Source organism: Macrosteles quadrilineatus, unplaced genomic scaffold (assembly GCF_028750875.1).
Source record: "Macrosteles quadrilineatus isolate MER2022 unplaced genomic scaffold, UCM_ALF_1.0 Scaffold_5__1_contigs__length_97177068, whole genome shotgun sequence".
In the NCBI taxonomy this organism is placed as follows: Eukaryota; Metazoa; Arthropoda; class Insecta; order Hemiptera; family Cicadellidae; genus Macrosteles; species Macrosteles quadrilineatus.
This window is the reverse complement of record NW_026542598.1, coordinates 86950463-86966469: the sequence shown is the minus strand read 5'-3', so window position 1 is coordinate 86966469 and position 16007 is coordinate 86950463. Positions and strand designations below refer to the sequence as shown.

At 36.9% G+C, this 16007-nt stretch overlaps 1 protein-coding gene across 1 annotated transcript; it reads right to left on the bottom strand.

Moving 5' to 3' along the window:
• Positions 1-5387: 5387 nt before the first annotated feature.
• On the bottom strand, positions 5388-13571 carry LOC128995762 (gustatory receptor for sugar taste 64f-like). The gene is made up of 8 exons (XM_054420780.1): positions 13423-13571; positions 10085-10293; positions 9662-9847; positions 8398-8666; positions 7586-7740; positions 6663-6825; positions 6167-6256; positions 5388-5507 (listed from the first exon to the last, which is right to left on the bottom strand). The coding sequence occupies exons 1-8, from the start codon at positions 13569-13571 to the stop codon at positions 5388-5390; spliced, it is 1341 nt and encodes a 446-aa protein (XP_054276755.1).
• Between the last annotated feature and the right edge of the window lie 2436 nt (positions 13572-16007).

Here is a 16007-nt window from a genome sequence, read left to right as displayed (position 1 = left end):
TACCATGAAATGTTTAGTGGTCTAGGCGTCATTCCTGATCCCTACACAATAGCACTTAAGGATGGCGCAAAGCCATACGCAATAACCACTCCTAGGACAGTACCTTTACCCCTAATGTGTCAAGTGAAAAAAGAACTAGAAAGTATGGTAGAAAATAATGTAATCACACCAGTTGAGCATGCTACTGAATGGTGCTCAGCAATGGTAGTGCTACACACCATAAAGCTTTCTATAGACTTTTCATTAACTTAGGCCTACAAAATTCCTTTGGCTAATAAGTTAGCCCACATTGAATCCAAAGTCATTTCTTTCCTAATAAAGATAATTCCTAATTTATGTTTTATTTCTGTCTAATGAGGTAAGTCTTTATCTTAATCTTATAATAGGCCTATATGAATTATTGAATAAAGAGATTTGGTATGTTACAATATATAATTTATTAATGAAATACAAATATAAGATAAGTTATTGGTTGAATTAGCTACAGGGTAAGTTAACAATGGTAAATTTTCAAAATGGTGGGGTTTCCAAAGTGGATGATATTATTCTAGGCTTATTGGGTTGGTTTCTTCTAAAGTACTAATTAATATTTGAATATGAGCTCTTAATTCAGGGAGGGGTGGTCGTGCCGGTTCGAATGATATATTAGGCTTCTTTAAAATGTAGATAATTTAATTTAGTTATTGTTCTGAAATAACTTAAGTTAAGCTAGGTTCATGATGCTATTAATATAATAATGTTAAATGTCCAAAGAAAGATTCCAAATGGTTTCACTGAATTTAATGAAATAAAATAGAATTTGAAGATTAAATTTTGAATAAAAGTTCAATTTGAAATATATATATATATCTTGATGAGTTAAGTTAATTTGGCCTAGTAGGCTATGCTGATTAAATGTCCAATGAAGATTAAATTTGTCCTTAGTTAAATAAGATGGATGATGGTTACCAAATTTGGAGTGTCTGTCTTCTTATAAATTGGTACTCTTCAATGCACTTGTCCAATACTTTTGGATGATAAGAAATTTAAAATTTAGGTTTTACTTTGGGATTATAAATTTTAGTTTAAATCAAACACAATTTCCAATAGAATGATGTTCACACTGTGAAGAGTTGGCAGGATCTGGGCAGAGGCAATGGTAGAAGCTCAGGAAGTCCATGTCCATTGTTGCAATGATGTACAGCTGGTTAATTTACATAAATGACACTTGCCACAGTAATTTTGATTTTCTTTGGATAATTTTGAAAAGTGATACTATATTTAAGATGTTATTACTATATTGCAATTTTCTTACAATTATATATTATTCTAAATAAATGATTATTGTTGGTTTTTGATGAGTACTTAATAGGTATGGAGAGAATTTGCATAAATATTATATTGTAACATAAAATAGGATGATGTTTCTGTGGGGTGATGGGATATTATATAACATTGAACAAAATTGGATAAAATAACACATTAACAAGGGGAACAAATTAAATAACTGATAACACATTATCAGGGGCATTAACAGACATTATGAGAGAAAATATATAAAATAATAGAGAAATTAATGTTAATGATGAATGAATGACATGTAATATTACAGTAGTAGTGCCTAAATCTAATGGAGATGTCCGTATATGTGTTGACTTAACAAAGTTGAATGAATCCATCCAGCGGTCTTATCATCCGATTCCCAAAATTGAAACGTCTCTCAGCTCAATCTCAGGAGCAAAATGGTTTTCAAAACTTGATGCAAACAGTGGTTTTTGGCAAGTCCCCTTAAATGTAAATTCCCAGGATCTAACTACTTTCCTTACCCCTTTTGGACGTTTTAAATTTCTCAAACTTCCATTTGGAATCACATCAGCACCTGAACATTTTCAGAAATGCATGAACAAAATCTTAGACAACCAGTCAAATGTCGCAGTCCATATGGACGATATTCTGATTTGGGGCAAAACGAAAGAAGAACATGATACAGTTGTTCGGCAAGTACTTGAAAAGCTTAAAAATGTAGGAATGACACTTAACAAAGACAAAACTGAGTTTGGGAAGTCAAGTATTAAATTCCTCGGGCATTTCCTCTCATCCGATGGAATTTCTGTTGATAAGGAAAAGGTTTCCGCCATTCTCAAAATGGACTGCCCAAAAAACGTAAAAGAACTTCAAAGGTTCAATGGGATGGTAAACTTTCTTGGTAAGTTTATTCCTGACAAAGCTAAGATTTTGGCCCCAATGAATTCACTACTTCAAGCTAACGTTCCATGGATATGGGGTCCAGAGCAGGCGAAGGCATTTGATGAAATAAAACTCATTTTGACTAACTCTCCTTGCCTAGCCATTTACGATGTAAATCGGGAAACAATTATCTCCTGTGATGCCTCGCTTCAAGGACTAGGATCAACTCTTTCTCAAGTTCAAGATGATGGTTCTATACGACCAGTATCATTTGCATCCCGAAGCCTTCTTCCTTCTGAAAAAAACTATGCAAACATCGAGAGGGAGGCTACAGCTGTTGCTTGGGCATGTGAAAAGTTTCAAGAATTTATTATTGGCAAGAGAATAACAATACAAACAGATCACAAACCACTACTTCAAATTTTGAAATCCAAACATCTTGATGAATTGTCTCCAAGAATTCAAAGAATTCGATTGCGTCTCATGAGATATGATTTTTCAATTACTTATATTCCTGGAAAGCAGCTTCTAGTTCCTGATGCTCTTTCAAGAGCACCTCTCCCATTTTCAGGTACTGATGACCGTGAGTTAGAAGAAGAAACTCAAGCGTTTGTTCAAATGGTTTTGTCGTTCATTGATATAAACGACTGCATAGTTGCTAAAGTATTGGAGGAACAAAATAAAGATCCGACTTTACGTGAACTGAAAAAAAATAATCATCCAAGGTTGGCCTTCTAAGACATCATTACGAGATGACCTAAAACCGTATAATTCAGTTAAGGATGAGCTAAGTGTTGATAATGAGATGATACTACGAGGTTCAAGACTTGTAATTCCGCCAGCTCTGCAGTCTTGGGCACTTCAAAGAGTACATGAAGGTCATTTTGGAATCACTAAGTGTCGTTTACGTGCAAAAGAGTCAGTCTGGTGGCCAGGAATTTCTTCAGCCATTGAAAGTATGGTGAAATCATGCCCTACTTGTATTAAACATTCAAGGAACAGTCATGAACCATTGCTTCCCACACAGTTCCCTGACGGGCCATGGAAAACACTTGCGATGGATTTGTTCAAACTTGAAGGCGTTTGGTTTTTGACTGTGACAGATGATTACTCCAGATATTTTGAGATTAGCTGAATTAGAGTCATTAACATCACGAGAAGTAATAATGAGATGCAAAGCCTTTTTCTGTCGACACGGCATTCCAGAAGAAATTAGGTCTGACTGTGGGTCTCAATTTCAAGTCCTTGAACATTCAGATTTCAAGACATTTTCCAAAGTTTATGGCTTCAAGCATGTAACAAGTGGCCCAAAATTTTCCCAAAGCAATGGAGAGGCTGAAGCGGCAGTGAAAATCGCCAAAATGATTCTAAAGAAAAATGTGGAAGACCCTTATTTAGCGCTTCTAGCCTATCGAACGACACCCCTCTGGAATGGGTTCAGTCCCTCTCAGCTTCTTATGAACAGGCGATTACGGAGCACATTGCCTCAGACAGGACATTTGCTTAGTGAAAAACCAGATCTAAAGGATCTAAAAGGGAGAGAAGAAACATGTCGTGAGAAGTACAAACACAACTATGATAGAAGGCACAAAGTGCAAACTCTCAATCCTCTTCATATAGGAGACCCAGTTTGGATTGTGGACCTTAGAAGACATGGCAAAATTGTGAAAATCCTGGACAGCCCTCGTTCATATATTGTTGAAACTGATAAGAGGAATGTGAGAAGAAATCGATTCCACCTCAAACTTGCCCCTTATTTAAGAGAGGAAAACAGTGAACAAAATTTGTCAGCAAATACACATCAAACAGAACCATACAACCGCCCAAAGAGAAATATACACAAACCAAGCTGGTTGAAGAACTTTCAAACTTAAAAGGGAGGATGTTGTGAGAACAGTTTATTTCATAACACCTGTTAATTTCTATTAATTATTATCATATGTTTATTTGTTAATCTATGTTTGTAAAAAGGTAAATAAAGTTAGTTGAGTTTGAGTTATGACATACTAGCTGTAACCCGCGGGCTTTGCCCCGTTTAACTTCTTAATTTTCAAGATTATCTCGTTCGCATGGCTCAATCACGTCCTGGTTGAAGTTTGTTCGCTGCGCTTTAGGTTGGAGCTCGTTCGCTACGCTCACTCACCTTTAGGTTGGAGCTCGTTCGCTGCGCTCACTTGCCTTCAGGTTAGCTCGTTCGCTACGCTAACTCGCCTCCAGGTTGAAGTTCGTTCGCTTCGCTCACTCACCTTTTGGTTGCAAATTAGCTGTTGTCATAAATGTAAAAGAAATAATAATGCTGCATCCTGTTGGTAATCCTTGTAACTTTAATGCTATTGAACATCATAGAACAGAATCAACTTGTTTAATTGAAACAGCTGTTAAGATTCAATAATTCCATTTCTCATAAGGTTAACATGGGAAACTCCAGAGCCACTGGGGCGGAGCCCGAAAGGATTTTTGAAATAAGAATATGCCTATATGTTAATCGGGAATGTGAGCTATCATCATGCCAAATTTCAGCCCAATCCGACCAGTATTTTTCGCGTTCACTTGTCACAAACATACATCCATACATCCATACATCCAAACTTTCTCATTTATAATATTAGTAGGAAAACAGTGCATTCACTTAATTCTTAGTAAAATAGTACATAATTTATCTTAAAATTTCTTTTGACATTTACGTAACTGATACTTCTCAACTCAGGCACCACAAGGCACAGTTTGAGGATTAGTCATAATTAATTCCATTAACAATTGGCATGTCATGTTAACAATACATTTATGTTTGAAAAAAGTTATACAATAGGAAATAAATATCCTAGCTATCACTGAAATAACACTTAGATCTTTTATTAAAATTATATAATAGTTGAAATCCTGTGTTGAACCTGAAAAATAACTCATTAATTCCTATATTTCGTAGGTTGCAACCCAAGGGTTAAACTATTTTTCATATTCCTATGCCATATGAAATTTGACAGTTCCCATCTCTTACAAACCCTATTCTTCCTACCATCTAATATTGATCTTTTGTCAGATAGCATCACTAACTGATAGCCCAACAACAACGATATCTTGGTTTGAACCTCCTCGCTCAAGATCTATATTAACCTTCTACATCAACCTTCAAATCAAATCAAATGCTACGCCATCAGTAGGTAGAAAGTTGAGACTTTTACAGTTGAGCACATAATAATGAGTGTTGTTGCCATTCAAGATTATTCACAGACATCTGTGGTAAGATTGTGAGCAGACAACCTCTTCATGTCTGTTTCTTCTTCGGCCATCGTCTGTATTTGGAACATGACAACTTCATATGTAGCAGCAAGACCAATCACCTAGGAATATGAAATAATGGATCAAAATTTGTCATATAGACAAATAACTCAGGTAATATAGACTTTTTATGCAAATAGTAGAGTACTAGCAAACAAGTAATTTTACTTTTGTGTTTAGTCTCTAGTTTTACATAAATTATTATTATCAATCACTGAGATGGGGATGCCACCTATGTGCATATTTTAACCCAAACATGAGTGAAAGAGTGTGATGGTCTGTGAAGCTTTGTTACTGACTAAGATCAGCTGTTCCATTACCGTAGTCAGTATATCATCATAGACAAAAAGAATCAAATATAGACCGTCAGCTGTGCTGCGGTTACCATAGGTTCTGGCGCACACCGCTTGGAACGTAGTTACGGCGTACGCGCTACGTAAACTACAGCAGTGCGCGCCGGAACCTATGGTAACCATGGTAACAGCAGCACGGCTGACAGTCTATATTTAATTATTTTTGTCTATGGTATCATTTATTCAAAACCCAATCATCAGGAACAGCTGGATCCAGTTTTGAACCATCAAAAATCTACTGACTTTTCTCAGGATAATATTCAGCAACCTTTTGATTGTTAGGCGAGCACTATAACCAGCCAGATCGAATAACCTTGTCCTTAATATGTGATAAACTATTGATATTGTGATTGATTCAAACTACTCACAGTCACTAATGTTGTCCTGGTCAGAATAAAGAATCTCATTGCACTGATTGCTACTGAGTCATTACAGACTTGAAACTGGAATCTCTCCACCTTAAAGTAATAAAAATAAATCTGGTTTAAAATAATAATTGTTAAAGGATAAGATATTAACATCTTAAATACAAAATTAATCCAACTTTGGTTTCTGGATATGTTTCACTTTGTCACTCGCTTTAGTCACATTGTTATTGCATAGAAGGGAAGGTGGAAGTATATTTTACCTGTGGGTACTGCAACCTATAAAAGTTACATGTCAACGTAAACCCCCATACTGTGCGGTTACCGTAATGCTGTTTGCAGCGTTGTCATTATAGAGAGGTAATATTAATTCTCCCCTCAGCCATTTTCAAACTGCATATTAAAACAGTTTTTAACCTACTCAGTGAGCAAATAAAATTTTAACTCATTAAGCTGACTTATGTAATGAATATTCAAACAATGTTATCACAAAGTTTACCTCCTCATCAAACTCTTCCGATGGCACTGAGAAGATGACAAACTTGGGTTGTTTGGCGAGATCGTGGATGGAAGCCGAGGCGAGACACACAGTGATAGTGCGGGACATCAGAAACCCGAAGGAGAGGCAGAAGTAAGCCTTGCTTGCCAGAGTGGGTAGCGGACTGAAAAAATTACCAGCAGTTAATGTTGCTATAGCTACAATCAACCATCGATCATAGATAGTGAAATAATATGGACAAATGATGAACCTTGCGAACACCTAAACACTTCTATTTCTTAAGCAAGTTTGATTTAGAACTCTTGGGAGAGTTACTGGAAATAGACTGCCAGATTTCATTCTTCAGGAGATTCTATCGAACTGGAGAAAAAAATAGCTTATGCTTGCGTTTCTGGAACCCATTATGTGACTGCAAGCAAGCTGGAACTCTAATTGCTTCAAGTTTTGAATGATAGCTTCCCCAAAAGATGGACTGTTACAATTAAGGTATCCTAAAATTACCACTATCTTCGCCAGTACAACAACACTGTCACCTCCTAAGACCAAGATTTGACTAGCAAGCCTACTTCAACCGTAGAGGTCTTTCTACTAAATTTAATAGGAAAAGATTCCAAATTTGTAAATATTTGCTCTTTACATAATCATTATTATTATTATCGACTGAGATTGGGACACCACCTATGAGTGTATTTGAACCCAAATACAAATGAAGGATGAGTGTAGAATGGTGTGAGATGATCTGTGTACCTTATCTACTGACTAAGATCAGCTATTCCATTATCCAGGATCATATTTTATTTAAAGCCCAATGATCAGGGACTAACGATAGAACCATCAAAAAGCTACTGATTTTTCTCAGGATCAATCCAGTGACCTTTCGATTGTTAGGAGAGCACTATAATACATACTGACAGTTGACTCACGTAAGACTTAAGTACAATTGTAGACATATGTGGTAGACGTTGATGATGAAAGACAGCAACACTATTGGGGAGATGTGGTTGTCTACAATGGTCACAAGTCTCCTCAACACATTGTAGTCCCTGTACCAGTCACTCCATCTGGGCCTCGAAATAGTCTGTAGTACAAAAAATTCTCAATAACAAGTAAATAGCTGTCAATTCATAGCTGGGGGAAATTAGATTACTTGAAGAGCTAACTCAAAATTAAGTTCTTTTGCTAGTGTGCCAGTGGCATTTCCAATGAAGGAATCACAATAATTTCAAGGGAAAGAAGTTTAAATGTACTACATTTTTGTGGATTTGCGAGGGAGTAAGTCCAGCAATTTAATAAGAAGGTGAATATAGTTCTAAAACAACCACAATATCTTTGTTTAGTTTCTGCCCCTTTTGCAGAACACCCTTAACATAATATTGTTTTACGAATGCATTTCTTTAGCTTTGTCATCTGAATATGTTATCACTAAGCCAGAAAATGAGTAAGGACCAAAAACCAACTTGGTAAAGTACTTATATTTTTATACTGAACAAATTATTTATCTTACTACAGTACTTTACATGACAAATCCATCTAATTTACGTTTGTGTCATATTGTTTATTCAGTTTGCTCTTTGATTGTATAAATTCACTGCTTTCAGAATCACCTGTTTAACTTGCTTGCATTGAAAAGAGTCACTTATGGCCGTAGTAATGAAGCAAATTTATCACAGAAATGTTATGTTTTTGAAAACACCATTCATATAAGGAAGTAAGAGAATTTGAAACATGTTCTCACTTGTTTAGAGGCTTCAACCAGCTGTCGGTTGAAAGCCCAAAACATTGATGATAAACAGAAGGCAAGGTTGAAGATAAGGAGATCTAGGAAGCTGAATGTGAAGGTTGCAAGAGTATTCAGCATCAGCACTAGAGGAGTCAGCGCAGGTGTGTACGGCAACACGGTCAGCAGCTGCGGAAACCATCTGCTGAAGAACCTTCTGAACACATTTCGGGCGGAGCACTCGTAAACGTTCACAATTGCATTGATGATAGCAAATGCGTGTTCCACTGGAAAAGATCAAATGCCTTGAAAGTATCTGTGATTTGCTAGGAGATAAATTCTAAGACACTCTGTTTTCAGGTGCTTTTGAAGTTTTTAAGACTAGTGCTGCAATCTAGATAGACGGCAGACACTCTGTATTGCTGTATTGCATAGTGTAGTCACAGAGAAGTAAGGTACAGAAAAAAAAAAAAAACACGCTTGGGACAACCGTGCAATTATAGCTCTGGTAATATTGTGCCAGAAATATACTTGTGACGATCGAGCAAGGTAGAGCCTGAATGGTGAGCACTGTGCGGACATTCCTATCGTACAGTGACTTCCTCCACTGTGAGCATAGAAGATGAGCAAGGGCAAGGGGAAGCGATGTTAGACTTTGCCCTAGACACCAGTGCTGGTGCTAGACACCACTTAAGAGTACGATGGAGTGTATCCTCTAACACCACTTCTCTGTGGTATTGTTTACCTGTTGTTCCTCATAGTTATGGTGCTGATTGACCAATTTAGTAACCTATAGCTTGAAAGAAAGGCAACATTAAGATAAGTGAGAAATCTACCACAATATTTTCCTTTGCTCTTTTACTAGTTTGGTATCAGTACCTTAATATCTTAATAGTTCTAATTTTTTAATGAGTTTTGTCCCACCTTCGCTAGGCCTGGCTGTGACTAGGTATTTCACACATTACTACTAGTAAGAGAGGATCACAGTATCATCCCATGGATAAATCCCTTTTACGATTGGCAGGATTTGAACCCAGGATCTCAGGGACTGAAGTTCCACAATCTACCACTAGACCAGCTTGCTTACCTTAGTAGTTGTGATGCTATATTGTACTTAAATATCCTGTAAATTGGATAAAAATTGAACAAAACAGTTTACTAGTAGTACTACCACTTAGCTACCACCACTTCTGGATGGATCGCAGCTCGCAGCAGTAATCTTCCAGCTTACTATATTTGCATTGTAAACAAATTATAAGTTTGAAATGTTCCAGTAACTCACCCACAGCTACTAGGCAGTACAAGGCAGTAAAGGTCCGACAGATAAGGGTTGTGTGAGGTCGGTAGCCGAGGTGTTTAGTAGACACTTCAGCATGTCTCCACACGTTGGACAACCGAGGCCACGCTTTACCTAGACGGTGGAGGAGCACACAGGACAACGTCGCACTGCCGTAGAACACTACTTTGGCTGAAACAACATACTCTATGTACTATCTTTGACTATTGATACAAGTACTTCAGCATCCAATAGTCAATGGTACTATGTACTACCATTGACTATACACAGACTATTCTTTGAAAGCCTACAGTCAATTGTACTACTGTACGTCACTTAAAAATGGTTCCAACGCAGTTCTGTGCTAAGAGTTGTCTTGCCTTATCTAAAATTAAGATTGAAACATGTGATTACCAGTGGAGTACATACTTGCTCTGAAGACAGTAAAGTTGAGGAAACACCAGTGAAGACCAAGCAACGTCATACCAGCTGTTCCAAAAATTGCAAGGAATGACGTCACAGTTGCCTGAGTCTTAGCAGAAACTGGCAGGAGGCCGAAGATCCTGGCAAGCAGCAACGTCCAGGATAGCGACTTGCTGAATGTGTCAGTGGTTCCTACTGGAAACACTTTACTCTTCCTGAAAATTATAAGGTTAGATCATTCTGAAAATCTATACTACTACGCACAGCCCAAACTTCTACAACCAGCCCAGACTCTGTACTATTTTCATTTTGGTATATAGTTGATACAGCCGAGCATACCCTCTTCAAAATTGACAGTCAGTGCATCGATTGAATCTAAATTTTATGGGAGACAGAGGTCTTTTTACACAGAACTTGTTGGAACTGGTCATGTGTTTCATTCAAGTTCATACTTTGAACTGAAAAGTCGATCTGAAATCATCGTAGAAAGTCCGAGTGGTATGATTTAAGGGACTAGTCTGAGATAATCAACTGAAAGTCTCAGTGTATATAGTGCACATGTATGGATGGGTGAGCTTTGCACTAGGGTTTTGATGTGTACCACACTCCGTTAGTAAAAGGAATTCCATCTACCCGCATCCACAAAAAAACAAACAAAATCCTCAATCTTTCTTTTTGAAATTCATTTATGTTTATGGCGATGGTTTTTATTATTTTACGGAATATTACGGACATTTTCCATCAAGATTAATAAAATATGTTTTCCAACTATGGTGGGTTTGTGTACTATTTTTATAATGTCATGATACTTTCTCACCTGATGACGGAAGGTTACAGGTACCACAACTTCGGAAAAAAATTGTTTTTAACTAATCAGGGTGGAAAATGTCAGCAAAATATGTTTACAACCTGCCAAACAGCTTAAGAAACTCAACAAAATTATTTGATTTAAGGAATACCTTGTATAGGTTCGATCTTGGGCATGTTATTGATTTTGGTTGTAGACCACGATTTTTAAATGATAACTTAAAGGTTTATAAACAAGAAAAGCACAATACAATCAAAAACGCCAATAAAACATAACCCCCAAAGTGAACAGAAATATTTTTGGATAAAAAGAATTATTTCAAAAATAGTACCATAATCTAAGACAAAACATTTTTTTAAACAAAAGCTAGAGAACTATATTGTATATATTCTTTAAATAGTTTTTAAAAGTGAATAAAGTAACATTAATCCCGTTCCAGCCAGCCAAAATAATAACAGGTCATATTTGATATAACATTTCTGTATCTTTGGTAACTATACATACAACACACCAAAACTCACCAAAAGTGAAGTTTAATTCTAAAAAGCGTCTCCATACTACAATAACAGTAAAACTACAAAACGAAAGCCTCAGTGGAAACACAAACAAAATATCAAATTTAATTGTACAACGCCCTATTTTTATGTCAAGGTAAATGTTAGTTGGTCAATGGCGTTGATAGTGATAACATCGAAGAGATGCTCCAAAGATAATGGTGGTAAATTTTTAATGCGGATGTACACAGTTGAACTGATATAGCTTCGTGTAATTGTTATTGTGATATCGCTGTGAAATATCGTGATATTGCTATTCCACGGACTCTGTAAATATTTGATTGGAAGATGATATGTAGATACACCAGGGCAAATCAGAACAAAGATCTAACAAATGTTAGTTTTATTATTGATAGAACCGTTTTACATTTACCGAACTTGGTTTTAGGTTAATTTATGTAGTTGAGGTAGCCCTTAGCTATAAGAATTTTGTAGTGACAAAATATTGAATTTCCACACCTAACAGCGTGGGAATTGCTTGTGTTCGAAACTGTCAAAGCTATAAACAAACAAAAAGTACGGTAATAAAGTCTATCATGAAAGCTATTTTGAGAGGTTATCTTTACGTGACAAATATTTTCGTATTCCAACATAAATTAGTTAGTTAAATAATGTTGCAATGACAAAAATACAGTTCATCACACGGGCAAAAAGTATCTTTTCAACCATCGCTCATCGTACAACATCGGCTTCGTGAAACTTTAGCTCGGATCGAAAAGAGTCACTTTACGCCCTAGTGGTGAAATATACAATTCCACCACTACATTAGCTAATTAATTTGTTAGTGGATGGCTTGCTACTAAGATCAGCTGTTCCCAGTCTAGTGATCAAGGACAGCTAGGTGTTGTTTTGTTCTCAGAACCACCTACAATCTGTTGGTTCTGACTTTGTATTGAAAATGTATTACAACATCATTATTATCGGATACGATTTCATTGCACGATGTTTTGTTACATACTGTAATTATTGTATTGTACTGAAACAAAATTTTCCTATTCTATACTGACCTGAATTATATTGTAGGACATTTTACGTGCATGTATTCTATTGTATATACAGTATAATACATGTATCCTGTATTCTACAGTACTCACTTGCATTTATTTGCGTTATATTGGGTTTACGCAGTATTGTACTGAATGTAATTGTGTTTACTGTACCGTTTTGAATAATTGAACAGTTTACAAAGAATAATTGAATTGCAATACATTTTTTCGCATTGTCTTTGTCTTTCATCGTACTTTATTCACTCTGCAGTACAGTTATATATTGCCATATTGCTTACGTATTGTCGTATTGTACTGCAGTACAGGCAGAGGTGTGTTATCAGCTCGCCTGTAGATCGATTGGATCTATCATCACGACCAGTTACACCACAGAACTATATTTGGACACATTGGTGGAGAAAGTTGTTGGTTGTTTTGTTATTGTTGACTCTGTGGTAGTGCAATCCAGCCGACATAGTGACAATTGGTAAGTTTGAACTATATTCCTTTATTTATCAGTTTTAAAGTTAGTTTAGGTATATTTGTTATGTCCGGTAGACCTTGAGTTGGATTTTTAGTTATAAACTTAATTATTGCGAGTAAACGACGATCTACTAGTAAATACGGGATGTAACACGTCCTTGCAGCGTCAGTCCACAGCCAATCGAGTAACCGTAGACACTACTCTTATTCTTCTTCGTGATGTTCCAGTCCCTAACAGAGAGCTGAAACCCTACTGGACTGAGGCTGTTTTATGACTTTGTCCTCTTCAGTCAGGGAAAGGATAGCAGCTGCAGCAGAGACATATAAATAACGAACGAGTGTGATAACGTAGCTCAATTCTGCTACAGCTGGTTGGGGTTGGGTTTAGCGGTCTTTGTTTTTATTGAGGTCGGTTGTAGGATTGGTTTATGGTTTGCGGGGTGTTTTGGACACTACTTAATTGTCTGTGGTCAGGTAGCACTAAAACACCCGCTTACCGAATAATCTCCAAACCCGCCGTTATTGTCGTCGCTAGAGTCTTGTCCAAATTTCGACGGCGGATAGTAAGGTGATTTTTCAGTTGCGTGGTGAGAAACAGGCAAGAACGGACGAGCATACCAGCACCTACCGGCCTTGGTAGGAGAGCTGGTAACAGGAGACATGGTGATGGGGAAGCTGGACGAGGCGACTGATTCAGCAAAGCTTGGGTACGGGGATATTCGGAGGTACTAGCAAGTGGATTTTTACAACCCAGTTTCCGACAGGTCACGACGATTGTCGGTCGTACCCGAGCACCTTTTGTCCGGGAACTCCCGACGACGCGGGACACACTTTCTTCTCCTCGCGCTGGGAAAGGCCCCTCCTGGAGACTCAGTATCATGCAGGACCGTTGTCAATGGACATGGTCATCCAGATGATTCAGATGACGATAATTGTACCTGTATTTTACAGTTTGTCCAGGGTGTTCTCAGTGCCAAGAATCTTGACCTTGATGCGTTCAAGGTCATAAAAGAATTAAATGCCAAGAATGGCGAGAGCCCTGAGGGCCTAGGTAACACGTTGACCTGACCTGAACATTGCCTGAAGTAATTTTACAAACAATCCCAGGTCTATGTCCAACAGTGTAAAGGAGTTTTTTTATTGAGCCGGGAGTCTCAAAATAGAGGCTTCTCAACCGTGTGCGTAACAGCATTTTTACTTCTTCTCCCTTAAAAATTAGCAAACTAAAGCTCTTCCCCAGAACTATATAAGTGTAAAGCTTGCACTGTAAAATTCCCTTTAACACAAGACATAAACCTTAGTCGTCGTTAAAAAAATTATCGGACATAAATTTTCCTTGACAACAATAAATCTTACAGCAATTATTAGACACTAAAATGTTATATTTACATCTTTTGCTAAACATACAATATTTTCTGTCAGACATTATCAAGAGCAGAACGTATGACCTTGGTGTCGCCTTGTGACCTTGAGCAGGACATAAACCAGTTACTACAACATTCTCATCATTATAATTCCGCCTTCCTGGCCAATTACTTGGATTGTCTAGTCCACATTTTACCACAGACATTTTTGTACCAGGTTCATAACCTAAGCGAATTAAAAATTGAAATTTAGTTGTGATTCTTCAATTTGAGTTATTTAAAATTACACACTTATAAAGGACAATCAATGATAAGATGTTTTAATATTATGCAGATTCAATTTCAGTCATAGATTATGTATTGTCATCCAGAGGCTTAGATACTGCTTTACAAAAAATGTATCGTACGTCTGTAAGTTCGCAACATCGTGCAAAACAGGTTAATGTCTCAATTTAATGCTGCTAAACTGATTTAGAAAGTTTGCGGAAAGTATTTACAGTATTTTCTCGCCAATCTAGAAACACGTCGAAGTTTATTGGTCCTTCGAAACTGGGATCAGCTGTCTTTTGCCATTAACATGAACAGCTGATCTCAGTCAGTGGCATCACACAGATTATCTTACTCCATTTTAGACACAACTTGCATTGATATTCAGTGATACGTTCGCAAATTACGAGTGTCGCTGTATTATAGTGAAGTAATTACACATTGCAATATTTATAAAAGTCTGTGGAGTATAACTTGAAAGACAAAATTGTTTACTGTGGATGACGCCTCAAATCTAACCTCAACCTTCGTTTGATTTGCGAATTTGAAAAACTATTACGTTTGTTTTGCTTCTCATTAAAACGGTGTATTGATATGACTAATATAAATTTCACCTGTGAAATCTCGTAAGCTATCCAAGTACGAAAGTCCTAGAACTTGCTTGAGTTCCTCGCCCACTCCACACACGTCTCGTACAAATTATGTTGAATCATGTTTTGTGTTAGTGTTATAGGCCCTAATGGAATTCACATAATCTTGTACTTTGACCTAGCTAAAAAGCCGACTTACAGAGCAGACTCCAGACTAGACCGACATTCGACCCTGGTTGCAACAATAGAATGCTACAGAGTTGTCAATTCAATTGCAGCACGCGCAGACTATAGATTGTGACGTAGAATCAGTACCAAAAGTCAATTGCGGTCGTTGCATTCCTACTTGTTGTTATGACTGGAACCGAAAACATACCAGAGTTGAAAACAACTCGTAATTGAAGGAAACAACAAATCTATGAAAATAGACTTTTTCGCAGTACATAACGCAGTACATTTTTGTGTTTTACATAACGCCAACGGAGTTTTTTTAAGTTTTTTTTTATGAAAACCGTTTAAACCGTGGTCTCGTTACTATCTAACACTAGCAGTTTTAGACAACATAATTAACTAATAGTCCATTGACAAATATCTTGCTTGGAACGATCCAGCAAAATTCAGATTTGAAGGCGAACAATAGACACTTATTGTTTATTGAAGACACTGGTATTTCATGCAGATTTGATGACAGCAATAAAAAAACACTTCTCTCATACAATAATGGCAAAAGACATTTAAACTAAACATTAATAATTGACGTGAAAACTACAGACCACAGCGTAGTATACCAAAATTAAATTAAAATGAAAACTGATATAAAATAATTCTGGTTACACCTGTATTCCTGGCTGGACTTTCATATTTTAAGACGGGATCC

Coding starts and splice junctions, on each gene's coding strand:
- LOC128995762 (XM_054420780.1), bottom strand. CDS start 13,571: ATGTCTCCTGTTACCAGCTCTCCTACCAAGGCCGGTAGGTGCTGGTAT. Junction 7,741..8,397: donor TGGTTGAAGCCTCTAAACAA/GTGAGAACATGT, acceptor TTTGTACTACAG/ACTATTTCGAGGCCCAGATG. Junction 5,508..6,166: donor CCAGGACAACATTAGTGACT/GTGAGTAGTTTG, acceptor TCATATTCCTAG/GTGATTGGTCTTGCTGCTAC.